The 13,252-nt window shown below is 38.8% G+C and overlaps 1 protein-coding gene across 3 annotated transcripts in view; it reads left to right on the top strand.

The window, feature by feature from the left end:
- Positions 1 to 12,642, top strand: part of GLCE (glucuronic acid epimerase) — a 108,571-nt gene extending 95,929 nt beyond the window's left edge. For all 3 annotated transcript variants that reach the window (XM_028505590.2, XM_028505591.2, XM_036009672.1), the window contains 3 exons: positions 583 to 1,178; positions 3,436 to 3,681; positions 8,862 to 12,642. In XM_028505590.2, the coding sequence (XP_028361391.1) occupies positions 596 to 1,178; positions 3,436 to 3,681; positions 8,862 to 9,886 (1,854 nt within the window). In that variant the 5' untranslated portion in view covers positions 583 to 595 and the 3' untranslated portion in view covers positions 9,887 to 12,642. The remainder of the gene's footprint in view (positions 1 to 582; positions 1,179 to 3,435; positions 3,682 to 8,861) is intronic.
- The last annotated feature ends 610 nt before the right edge of the window (positions 12,643 to 13,252 follow it).

Consider the following 13,252-nt stretch of genomic DNA (forward strand, 5'->3'; position numbering starts at 1 on the left):
CACTGTCAACTTGAACTGGTTACCCAACCTTGGAGCACCATCTAGCAAGAAACCTCCAGCGCAAAACTTCACAAACCACTTTTGACACATGCGATCAGTCACAGCACCTTCTCCATACACTGCACAAATCTTTTCTTTGTGTTTCAGTTGTATTTTTACCTCTCTTGAAATAATAAAGCACAACATGCCAAAAATGTTACATATTTTCTTCCAGCTTCAGTATTAAAAGGCTGCACAAAAATTCACCAATTTTGATGTTTTTTTATAAACACTGATATGACAGCTGTCACAATAAAATCTAACAAAATTGTTTTTGAATGAAGTTAAAGAGAACTAAGTGCTACTAGAGCCATCTTACAGAAAAAACTAAATGAACATTTTGGCCAACCAATAAGAGGGAAAGTACCTCTTGTCGTTTCTTTGTCTCTGCTGAAAAGTTTGCGTTAGTAATTTTAAATCTGATTAAATTACATGTGATTAATAAAATTTCCCAAATGTGGTTATGTAACATTAAAAAAAAATAAAATCTTGTGAAATGTCCGTAGTACATCTTTGCATGATTTTTTCTTCTTGACTCCACAGGTATGGTCTGAATATGCGTTGCTTGGCAGCTCGGGTCAACTATAAGACTTTGATTATCATCTGCGCACTCTTCACTTTGGTCACAGTACTTTTGTGGAATAAGTGTTCCAGCGACAAAACGATCCAGTTTCCACGGCACTTGAGTAGTAGCTTCAGAGTGGATGGATCAGAAAAAAGAGCAGCAGCCTCTGAGAGTAACAACTATGTGAATCACCTGGCCAAACATTCAGAGGACGCATTTCCTCCAGAGCAGCAGAAAGCACCCCCTGTTGCTGGGGGCTTCAATGGCAATGGGGGAAGCAAGGTGTTAGGGCTCAAGTATGAAGAAATTGACTGTCTCATAAATGACGACCACACAATTAAAGGGAGACGAGAGGGGAATGAAATCTTTCTCCCATTCACTTGGGTGGAGAAATATTTTGATGTTTATGGAAAGGTGGTTCAGTATGATGGCTATGATCGGTTTGAATTCTCTCATAGCTATTCCAAAGTCTATGCACAGAGGGCTCCTTATCACCCTGATGGTGTGTTTATGTCCTTTGAAGGCTACAATGTGGAAGTCCGAGACAGAGTCAAGTGTATAAGTGGGGTTGAAGGTTAGTATATCTCTGCTCCACTGCATTTTTCTATCCTGATTGTGTTGAGGAATAAGAAACTGTAGGTGTTCATTATATAGCAAGTACATACATAGCTTACTATTAAGAGACCTTTCATCACTCTTAGCAGGGAGAAACAATTCATTCTGAACCTAGGGCAACATTCTGGATGGCATTATTTATACCTGATCAAATAGGATTATTCCATTAACCTGCCTCAGAATCTAAAATTTTCACTGATAAGGCCAACGCACAGGAGCTCCAGAAATTTTAATTAAAATATATAATTATCCTATGAGAGGAGATGGAAAGGAGCAAAGACTATTCAATAGACCTTTCAACATCCCAATATAATCTTGTTGCCAGGTTAGCCAGGTATCATCTCTGGATGGAGATTTGAAGTCCTCAGAAGTAGACAGTAGATACCATTTTCTCTCCACTTATTCTGAACTGCTATAGTCTGTTGCAGATTGTTTTCCAAACTTGGAGCAGTTGGTGTTTCTTATGAGGGCATTAGTACAATTCGAAATTTGTATTTCAAACCTAGGATTGATCAGAAAGCCACAGTGAATTTGACTTTTCACTTACTTATGATTTATTAATGTTAGAAGTTTTCACTTCTATTTACTAAATTTCGGGATGTTTTTAAACCTCTTCCTTCTGTATTTAGAAAGTCATTTGCCACACCATGATCAGCTATTCCTTTGTACTTTCACTAACAGTTTTATGGTTTGGTTTGGTTTTACATTTAATTTTTTAATCTGGCTAAACTGGTTAATGTTTTGGTAAATGGTAAAAGATTAGGGTCTTACTTTAGACTTTTTTCCCTATCATGTGTTGAATAATCTCCTCTTTTCCACACTAATTCATGATGCAAGCTTTATCACTATACTAAAATATTTTGAATACTAGAGTATGTTTCTGGCCAGCTAATCCATTGATCGGGGTCTGTGAGTTCTTAGGCCAATTGTACATTATTGTAAATAGTTATCCCCCATCTTTAATGGGATTGCATAAGCCTTCCTTTTATTACTATAAATGAAAATAATAAAATTTTGAATTTTGAAAAATAAACCACCCCTTGGAAAAAAGAATTCAGGAGTTAAAAAGCTTATTTGTAGCCTAGGTTTCTTAGCCTCTTTGACCCCTAATTTCTTAAACTATGTTGAAACTACATCATAACACATTCGGTTTTATAGGTTTCCAGTTTCTACTGGGACTAGAACTACATACAGATAGGGGTTTATCACTCACCACATACACCATGATGCAACAATACAATAATCTGTGCAGTGTGGCACAATTATATTTCCCATGTAGGGAATTACTAAAATAAATACTGACACCAAACACTTAAAAGATTTTCCTTAGAAGTTTACAAGAGGTAATCCATTAATGAATTATTTCAAGAATCTGTGTTTAAACATATAACTTTTATTCATTTAAAAAAATATTTCTTGTTCTCAAGAATTACATTTTGACATGAAGGATATGAAAAAGAGTTGCAGGCTTGTTCACACTTTAAGTTGCCTGATCATAACTGGGTTCTTAAGCAAATGCTTTAACTATCAGATTATACATTTATGAGAACACATCTTGACATTGGAGAGAGAGGAATATGCAGTTAACTTGGTTGTTAAGTATAAATGTTTAAGAAGGTTTTAGGATTGCTATTCTATAATAAAACTATAGTAACATTATCTACATTTATTTAAATTGTGCAAAACTTGAGAATATGAAGCAGGATTATGAAACATGACATCTGTAACCATGAGCAGAAGTTACATAAAAAGTCAGTCCTTAAAAGATAATCTACGCCCTGGCTGGCGTGGCTCAGTGGATTGAGCGCGGGCTGGGAACCAAAGTGTCCCAGGTTCGATTCCCAGCCAGGGTACATTCCTGGGTTGCAGGCCATAACCCTCAGCAACCGCACATTGATATTTCTCTCTCTCTCTATCTCCCTCCCTTCCCTCTCTAAAAAATAAAAAAAATAAAAAAATAAAAAAGATAATCTACAACATCACGTTGCTGTCTCTCAACAAATAATGAATGAAAGTGAATGGACCCTTAATTTCATTTTTCCTATCTTATATTTTGGTACTATTTTTAGTTAAATATGAAGACAGTATAATAAAGAAGCTCAAATTTTGCTGATAACCTTATAATATCCCCAGAAGTAAAACTGTGAAGAGTGATGTTCAGAACAAATTTATGAATATCTGGACATAGTTATTTATTTTGTTTCTCTATTTTATAGGTGTACCTTTATCTACACAATGGGGACCTCAAGGCTATTTCTACCCAATCCAAATTGCACAGTATGGGTTAAGTCATTACAGCAAGAATCTAACTGAGAAACCTCCTCACATCGAGGTATATGAAACAGCAGAAGATAGGGACAAAACCAGCAAGCCCACTGACTGGACCGTGCCAAAGGGCTGCTTTATGGCTAGTGTGGCTGATAAGTCTAGATTCACCAATGTTAAACAGTTCATTGCTCCAGGTAAGTGATGTATCGTGTGTCTGCTAACTTTATGAGATTTTTGGCATTTGAGTCTCTCTTAAAATTTTTTTTAAATACATCAGCAGACCCTTATTTTACACATGTAAAGAAACAAATGGTGTCACTCAAGTGAAAGAAATTCCTAGTGAAGAAACAGCTAAAAATTCAAGGTATAAAAGGCACGTTGACAGTGTGAAGAACCAAGCCATAGCCTGAATATTTAGGCCCAGGTTACTGCATGGTGTGCATCTCCTTCCAGGGATCTAGAGCCCATAAGAATGAAGTTTCTTTGTTTATTTTAATATTTCAGTGCACTATTTATTCTTCAATTTTTAAACTACTTTGCATTAAGGTAGAACTTTTCCTTTATAGAAAGAGCCATCCTTCCCTTTGCCCATTTTTACCAGTAGTTTTTAATTTTTTTCAGGATAAGACAACATTACCAACTAGGCGTGCATCCATATTGAATTTTGTTAATGTACTAGATTGTCTCAAACTTCATATAAAACCATTTCATTAATAAAATCATTTATAAAATCAAATTAACTTTATGCAACATTTCCCCTTTTACTAAGACAGTCTCATTAATTAGGATGTAATGCATTTTTCTCTACTAATCAATATCCATGAGCATTAATAAGTCCATTACTTAAAAGGACAATGAAATAATTTTAGTTAGCACTTCAGGCTTACATTCTCTATGGGGAAATGTCGTCAAGAACAGAACTCATTCCACCCTCCCGCCAACCTTGCAGTCGGTAAATAGATAAAGAGAAGGTTATAAGACTTCTTCTGTATTCTCTCCTTGTCCTTATTGATGACTGTGTAATTCGCAGACCTTGAAAGCCACAACACAAATCTACTCATTCTGAGTGGCCTTAAGTAATGGATTTATGAGTGCTTAATGCAGTGCAAATAATGAGTGACCTTTCGTTTTTATTGTGACTAGAACTCCTTTTCTTCTATGGCATTCTGTGCATAGAACATCTTTCCTTATTGTAAAACAGCAGGTTTGTCTGGGTGAGAAGTATGTGGAAATATTTAAGAATATTTAGCTTGTGATACCTAAGAGGTTGTTGCAGCAGGAAGTGATTAGAGTAAGCAAAAGGATATTTGGTTTGGTGTGCACCAAAGGCACTTATTTTTGCACTAGTTAATGTCTGGATTCGAGTGGAAAACAACAGCCCTCATATTGATCTCCTCAAGTGCTGGGAATTTTTCTAGAACAATCTTTTGAACTGTATCCTATTTAGAGCAATAGATTTCACAGCGCACTTTTGGATGCCCTGGGTAACACAAAAGATAGGTCCCCTCAACAAAGTGAGGGACCCTCACTTTAGCCCTTCTTTCTGTAGCCAGTAGCTGGAGATGCAACTACTTCCTAAGGTGGTCTCAAGCATGTGGAGGAGGGAACTCTGTCCATGACAGTAACTCTGCCAGTAGGACACAAGCTGCACTTGGAACTCCCTGTTGATGGGAGTGTGCTTGCTGGGGATGGAGTGCTTGTTTTGATACCCTGGGTACACTTGGTGTGGCATTTGATACAAGTGTTGGAGGGAGAGTGAGTTGGAGTTACATGGGTGTTGTTGCCTAGAGCAGGAGAAAGGAATCCCAGCGGTGAGTCTGTTTTATTAAGGCATTGGTATGGGAGATGAGGCTTTTTAGAAAACATTGACCTCGTAGGGGAGAAATTCAGAGAATCACTGTTGAGAAGAAATCAGGACTTGTACGTACAAGCATAGGCCTAAGTGAAATGAGGCTCTAGAGAACCAAGGCCTGAATGCTTTTGGCCTTTTATTTTTTTTTTACTTGCCCTTGATTTTTACCCCCTGAAAAGGTACAAAATCATCTAGAGGAAAGAATCATAACATGGATCTACAGCATGTTTTTTTTATTGTTTTCTTCATTAGATAATATTTTGTCCCTCTTCTTAATTTTAAAATGGAATGAACTGAAACTTTATATCTGTCCTACTCTATTAAATTAAATTAGTCTTTGCCCTGACCAGCACGGCTCAGTTTGTTGAGCATCCTCCCACAAAGCAAACGGTCTCCAGTTCAATTCCTGGTCAGGGCACATGCCTGGGTTGTGGGCCAGGGACCCCGGTTGGGGCGAGAGGCAACTAACTGATCGATGTTTCTCTCTCACAATGATGTTTCTCTCCCTCTGTTTCTCCCTCCCTTCCCCTCACTCTAAAGTTGAATAAATAAAATCTTTTTTAAAAATTAAATTAGCTTTTTCTTTCCCAAAGCACTCTCTTCATTTCCATGGCCACACTTCTCCCTCTCTCTGTAGCCATTCTTTCTCGGGCTTTTTGAGAGCTTCTCTTCCACCGGCCCTCATGTCCCAGTGTCCCCCAGTGTTTGAGTAGGGCCTCTTCTCGTTCTCGTAGTACACCTGTTGAATGACTCGTAACAGTTTGTTTTATGTGAAAACATTGATTTAAAGACTACTCTTAAGTGTTTATCATTCTTTGTTGCCTGAAGTGTTTATACACATATACTAGAAATAGACACTTGTGACTCCTGGGAATAACTGCTCAGAGAGAGAAGAGGTCATGGATTTCAAACAGTTAGGAAACTCAAAATGTTCTCTTAGTAGTTTTAAAGCACTGTGGTCACCCCGCCCGTAGTCACATTGCATTTTCTACCATTCAGATCTTTCTGAATGATGTTGACAGGTTATTTAACCTTTCTGTACATCTATAAAATGTGAATTAAAAGAACTATCTCATAAAATTGCCATGAAGGTTATGATTGTCGGTAGATTGATTTAAATTGGGGATTTTGACTTCTGTGTCACTTCTCCTGTGGAGCTCAATAATCCCCTCTGGTGGTGTGAGGTTTCAGGAAGATTAATAGTAGTTTTTTAAAAGGTTACCTTCTATGACATCATTCCTTACTGAGTTGTTTGAACTAATCTGTTATATTGAAACATAAGGTGATTGATTGAACTACATCACTTCATTGGATTTGTATATATAAAGTGAAAATCAGAATGGAATTCTGGGAGAAAAATGGATACTTCTTCAACTTCATCCCATTTGAACTTCCAAAGATGGGTCATTGTTACCATTTTGGTGAAAATGGATGTCATAATTAATACTCTTGTCTGATTAATGAAGCATTACCCTTTGCTGAATATAATTCAGTCTTGAGTGATTCAAAGTCAACAGAATCCTGTAGTGTTTCAGGGACGTACTGAGCATCAGGTTCCATTTTACTAGTGATGCAGAAAAATGCTAGTTAAGAGAGAGATTTTGTGTTGGCATTTTTTCCAGATTAAGTGGATTTTAACTGTACAAGTATACTTCTGAAAAAACTTTTAAAAAATCACCCAGAGTATCATTTGATATATGTCTGTCAAGATGTTCTCATTCTTTTTTTTAATTTCTTTTTCTTTTTAAAGATTTTATTTACTTTTAGAGAGGGGAAGGGAGGAAGAAAGGGAGAGAAACATCATTGTGTGGTTGCCTCTCACACAGCCCCCACTGGGGACCTGTTCTGCAACCCAGGCATGTGCCCTGACTGGGAATTGAACAGGCGACTTGGTTCACAGGCGGGCACTCAGTCCACTGAGCCACAGCATCCACGACAAGATGTTCTCATTCTTAATACAATTTTCATAATTGTCCATCAGGTGAAGTAATTAAGAGCCTCGGGTCAATTATATCCACACTGATAAAGTCCACTGTTAAGAGAGTTAACGATCAACTCAGCATGCTAATACTCTCCAAACTAATCACACTGTACACACCATCATCAGTTCACATTTCTAGTCTTCGCTCCTGGTCACACACTAAAGATTCCCTCAAGGACTACTCAAAGCAGATCTGACTGTCTGGTTATATTTAAGAGAAAGAACTCTTTCACTGATTATTCTCATGAGAATGCCACCTCCAATATCATTTCTTTTTTACAATCTTTGAATTTGAGTTCAGGAATCCTCGTTTCTAGTCCCTACTCCACCAGTAATTAGTGTTTGGCTTTGGACAAACCTTTTAACCTTGCAAAGCCTCTGTATTTTCATCCTAAAATGGAAGTGGTAATTCCTGCTCTGCCAGCCCTAGTAGATTATTGTAAGGATCAAATGAGATAATACATGTGACTGTGTTTGGAATATTTAAGCTCTATAAAGGTCAAGATATTTATATTTGTCTTTAATATTATAAAATTTGTATGGCATTTTTTGGTCACTTTTCTTGCTGCTGCTGCTGCTGCTGTCTGATTCAATGTGCTTAATTCCTTTGCGTGGTAGATCTAGCACAGCAGTGAACTGAAAGTCATGTTTTGGGAAGTCAGTTATTATTGTACTACACACATTCAAGAGAAATTTTCTATTTGATAATTGGCCAGATTGAACAGCTTCTACTGTTTTATCATCTTCTGAAGCCACTGGCTTCAGAATAATAATAATAGTCACTATCATTTTTTTATTATGGTCAAAGCCACAATCTTTTTTTAAATTCTCACAATGACCTTGCAGAGTAATATTATCTCTACTTAACATGTGAAGAAACGGATACTCAAAGAGGTGTATTTATTGAACATCTCAAAGCTAGTAAATGGTAGAGTAAGAATTCATACAGGCAGGTTTTTTTTTCTTTTTAACTCCACAGCCTGTGCTTCTATTTCCCTCAGTTTCCCTCACTCTTTGTTGACTACATGAACCTATTCCTTAATTACCAGAAATTTTATTCACAATTTCAGCAGATATCTGAAAACAAACCTATCGTATTTAATATCAAATAGTGATTGAGAGCATGTATTGTGGAGCCAGACCATCTGGGTTCAGCTAGCTTTTGGCTCTGTTTTTCATGCTGTAGTGCAGTGGACTAGAATAGTCACAGACCATCAGTCGGCCAGCACTGGGCCCATAAAATGCTGTTTGATCAGCAGCACCTTAGCCATTTGCTCTTAACCTTCAAATGTAAACCGCACGGGCCGAAAGGTAAGAGCTTTAGCCTGATGCTCACAAGCCATCATGGACTCACCCATCATTTGTGGTTAATTTAGTAAAAATAATAATAAGACCAACAATAATAATGGTGATCTGACACAAAATATTGAAGTATTACTTTAGTATGGTCAGTGCTTGTCAAGGATGAATTGCAGTTTGCTTTTAAATACAAAGAGGTTTTATTCTAATCAGTCTTTGTTGTTGTATTTTATCCCCTACAGAGACCAGTGAAGGCGTATCTTTGCAACTGGGGAACACAAAAGACTTTATTATTTCATTCGACCTCAAGTTCTTGACAAATGGGAGTGTGTCCGTGGTATTGGAGACTACAGAAAAGAATCAGCTCTTCACTGTCCATTATGTCTCAAATACCCAGCTAATCGCTTTTAAAGAAAGAGATATATACTATGGCATTGGGCCCAGAACTTCATGGAGCACGATTACCAGGGACCTGGTCACTGACCTCAGGAAAGGAGTGGGTCTTTCCAACACAAAAGCTGTCAAGCCAACCAAAATAATGCCCAGGAAGGTGGTACGGTTGATTGCAAAAGGGAAAGGATTCCTTGATAACATCACCATCTCTACAACAGCCCACATGGCCGCATTCTTCGCTGCCAGTGATTGGCTGGTGAGGAACCAGGATGAGAAAGGTGGCTGGCCAATTATGGTAACCCGTAAGTTAGGGGAAGGGTTCAAGTCTTTAGAGCCAGGGTGGTACTCTGCCATGGCCCAAGGGCAAGCCATTTCTACATTAGTCAGGGCCTATCTACTAACAAAAGACCATATATTCCTCAATTCAGCTTTAAGGGCAACAGCCCCTTACAAGTTTCTATCAGAGCAGCATGGAGTTAAAGCTGTGTTTATGAATAAACATGACTGGTATGAAGAGTATCCTACCACACCTAGCTCTTTTGTTTTAAATGGCTTTATGTATTCTTTAATTGGGCTCTATGACTTAAAAGAAACTGCAGGAGAAAAACTCGGGAAAGAAGCGAAGTCCCTGTATGAGCACGGCATGGAGTCCCTGAAAGCCATGCTCCCCTTGTACGACACTGGCTCAGGAACCATCTACGACCTCCGGCACTTCATGCTCGGCATCGCCCCCAATCTGGCCCGCTGGGACTACCACACCACTCACATCAATCAGCTGCAGCTCCTCAGCACCATTGATGAGTCTCCAATCTTCAAAGAATTTGTCAAGAGATGGAAAAGCTACCTGAAAGGCAGTAGGGCAAAGCACAACTAGAGCTCACAACCAAAGTCCTATTGCAACCTCTGCTGTACACAAAAACCATGGGCCCTGTCTCAGCAGAGCGTAGGCACCTGTTAAAAGGTCGTAGACTAGGTTTTTGTGGACAACATCAAAGTGATAAATGATCCTTAAAACCAATCTTCTGAGATATCCGCATTCCATGGGTTGGGTGCTTAAAATTGTAGGTGGCATTTAGAGCAGGAAAGTGTTTAGTCAGTGGGCCGAACAAAGGTGTTTAGCCTTGCCTTGCTCACACCTGGTACAGTTCCACGGGTAGCCGGGCCCTCTCGGTTTGGGAAAATGAATGGTAAGTAGCTGTAACTGGCCAACTGTCTATCGCTTACCTGAAAACTTAGTATGGGGTGCTTTTAAAATGTGATTATTTATGTTTATGTTGAAAGCAGACTTTCAAAAATAATGTGCTGTAATACAGTAAATACTTGTAGCCTGAAGAGTGGACTGTGTGCAACTTTTTTTAAATGATATTTTTTCCTATAGATTAACCTCTTGGGGGCAAGTGATCATTTGTTGCATTTGTTCAATTTGTTATATATGGAGACTATTTTGAATCTATGGTTTTATTGATGTGTAAATTAAAAACACAGTCAATGTTCAGGCTTCACAGTTACGTGATGTAAGCACAACTGAAATGAAACATGTTGACTGCACAAGAAATCACAAAAATGTCATCTGTTTTATGAAACTTGATCTACAATCACTAAAGATTTGATAATCGATCTATCCCTCCCCACCCCCATTGTGATGGTTTCTTTTGTCACGCTCTAGAATTTTGTATTTCATTTCAGACTACACGTAAGAGTTTTTTCTATTTGAGGGGACATTATTTGGGATATTTTATTATAAACTTAAATTTGAGAAGGAGCTAGTAATTTTGATAAGTCCACCACCACTACCCTTTTAGGACTTTTTCCCCCTTAAGGAAAAATACGAGGTCAGATATTACATACAAGAATCACAGCAGGTTTTTCCTCCTTACATCATTCTTGGTCATCAGCTTTTCAAGCCATTGGCTCAGTGCATCATTGTTTTTCCTTTGCAGTTTTAATTTTAAATTATTTAAACTATTGGGTAGAATTGAAGCTACTGCATTTGTTGTACGTGTATAATCAGACTTTATTTAGCTTTTATATCTCATTATACCCGCCATACCTACAGGTTTCTTAGCCCAGATATCCTCAACAGTGTCTGCTGTAGGGCTTCAAGCTTTAGGTCAGAACCAAGGGAGGCTGATTTTGCTGGCTTTTGTTTCCGTGCGTGACAGCACACTAAGTCAGTACTGCAACTTAACCGATTGGGAGTATGAGACCCCACATTCTCAGGGGTCACGTACAGACAGTGCAGTTTGTCTATGACCTATATTAAATGCCCATCGCAACTCTATTTTACCCACAATAAAATAGTTGCTGGTTATTAGGTTTCCCCGTAGCTTTTGGCCTTTGTAGTTCTTACACATTAGATGTCTCAGCAAGAATATCTGGATACCCTCCTTTTTAATTTCAGTGCTCAAAAATAAACTTTCTCCAGTCTGGAACGCTTTTACTTCATTGTATTTGTTATTATTTTAGAATAGTCTGGCTCCTGCCTTGAGTTTGCATACTGGTATTTCAGAGTAAGGGACTCGGTGAAAACAGTATGGTACTGCTTCTGTGACAAATATCAGTGCCTTAACAGCATGTCTGTCCTTCCCCACCGAAAATGGGCAGGCGCTCTGACCTAGAAACGGCATTGCTGTCTCACTGCTGTTGGTTTCACACTGCCTTCCACATTGCAGCAGCGACTCGATTTTTCTTGTGATCCCAGAATTTTCTAAGAGAAGGAATTGAACCTGTAGCAGCACCGTCAGTACACACTGACGGTTCTCAAACTTTAGGATGTCTCAGAACCACCTGGAACCTTACTGAAATACAGATTCCAGGTACTCAGCAAACCCGCCTGTGAACCGTGGTGACCTGAGTCTCTAACAAGCACTCAGGTGACTCTGACGCAGGTGGTCCGGGGCGTACGTGCAGGAACACTGCCCACGAGCATCCGCTGCGTTTTTGTTCCTAAAAACCTCTGGCGTTTTCTAGGGTTTTTCATCATGTAAAATGTTTACTATTCAGAGCTTACAGAGAATGGGAAGGCATTTTAAAGTTTTAGTTTGCTTCTTTAAATTTGTCTCTGTGTCAAGATTATGGGTATTACTTTACACTTATCTTGAGTTAGCTTTGATGTTAAGTTAAATCTATTGCCACTTCAGTTTTTAAACTAGCCAAAAGTCTCAGATAAAGGTCAAGTCTGACCCTTTAGCAGTTACTGTACGTAAAGGCTTCATCCCAAAACCAGCCAGTGTGTGTGAGCAGACACAGAAATGACACACAAGCACAACTCTGCAGACATGGCGGTCCTCCTTCTTTGTCAGCGTGCAAACTTCCACTGAAAGCTGCTATTTGCATCCTCCTTGAACTCGCTCTTCTTGTTTTCCTCCATTGTACATGTGGGGTCTACACCATGTGTTAAATATGCAATAAAGTGTTTACTGGATGCCCTTCTGAAGGGTAGTCCTTTGTAAAGCTGTACAGACTTTGCAGTTCAAGCACAATGTGCACATGTTAGTTTTATATACAGCAGAAGTTGATTTTTTGCAGATGGAAAGGTATTTTGTTTCTCTACAAAGTAAATGGATTGTTTGTGCTTAATGTAAAGCTGCTTTATAAAATTGTAAAATAAAGTTTTTATCTTAAACGGAATATACCTGGATATTTCTCTTTTTTCTCAAATTATTCTAAGATTGTTTGATCCCAGCGAACAGATTTCTAACCATCATTTTCTGTTCAGCCTGTGGCACCTAGTCAGGCAACAGTGTTTATTGAAAGGTGTGTCAGACCTTTTAAGACAGTATGGGGAGGGGTATACCACACGGGCCTTAACCAGGAAGTCTGGTCTACAGAGGGTGCACAGTGTCCACCAAACAATGTCAGAAAAAGAAAAGGCCAAGCTGTGTGGTCAGTCGGAGAAGGCATTGTGGAGGAGATCGAGCCTGGGCAGGGGCAGGGGCTGGGCCCAGGTGGAAGGAGAGGGTAAAATAAGGAGCAGAGCCAGGCTGCCTGCCAGCTGTGAGCACACCCTTCCAAGCTAATTCAGGCTGGTAACTGTATCTGATTTAGCCTAATTGGAAAGTTGGTCCTTTATTTTTTTTTTATAGTGGTCCCTTCTCCAGAACAATAAGCATTATTTAATCTTTTCCCCTGTTGTCAGGGAGTAATAAGTGACTTGGGCTCCCAAATGCCTATAAAATCGTAGACCAGTCTGGCTTCACATTGTCTCATTGCACATGATTTTTTGGGTTATAAACAGGCT

The sequence above is a fragment of the Phyllostomus discolor genome, chromosome 1 (genome assembly GCF_004126475.2).
Source record: "Phyllostomus discolor isolate MPI-MPIP mPhyDis1 chromosome 1, mPhyDis1.pri.v3, whole genome shotgun sequence".
NCBI lineage: Eukaryota > Metazoa > Chordata > Mammalia > Chiroptera > Phyllostomidae > Phyllostomus > Phyllostomus discolor.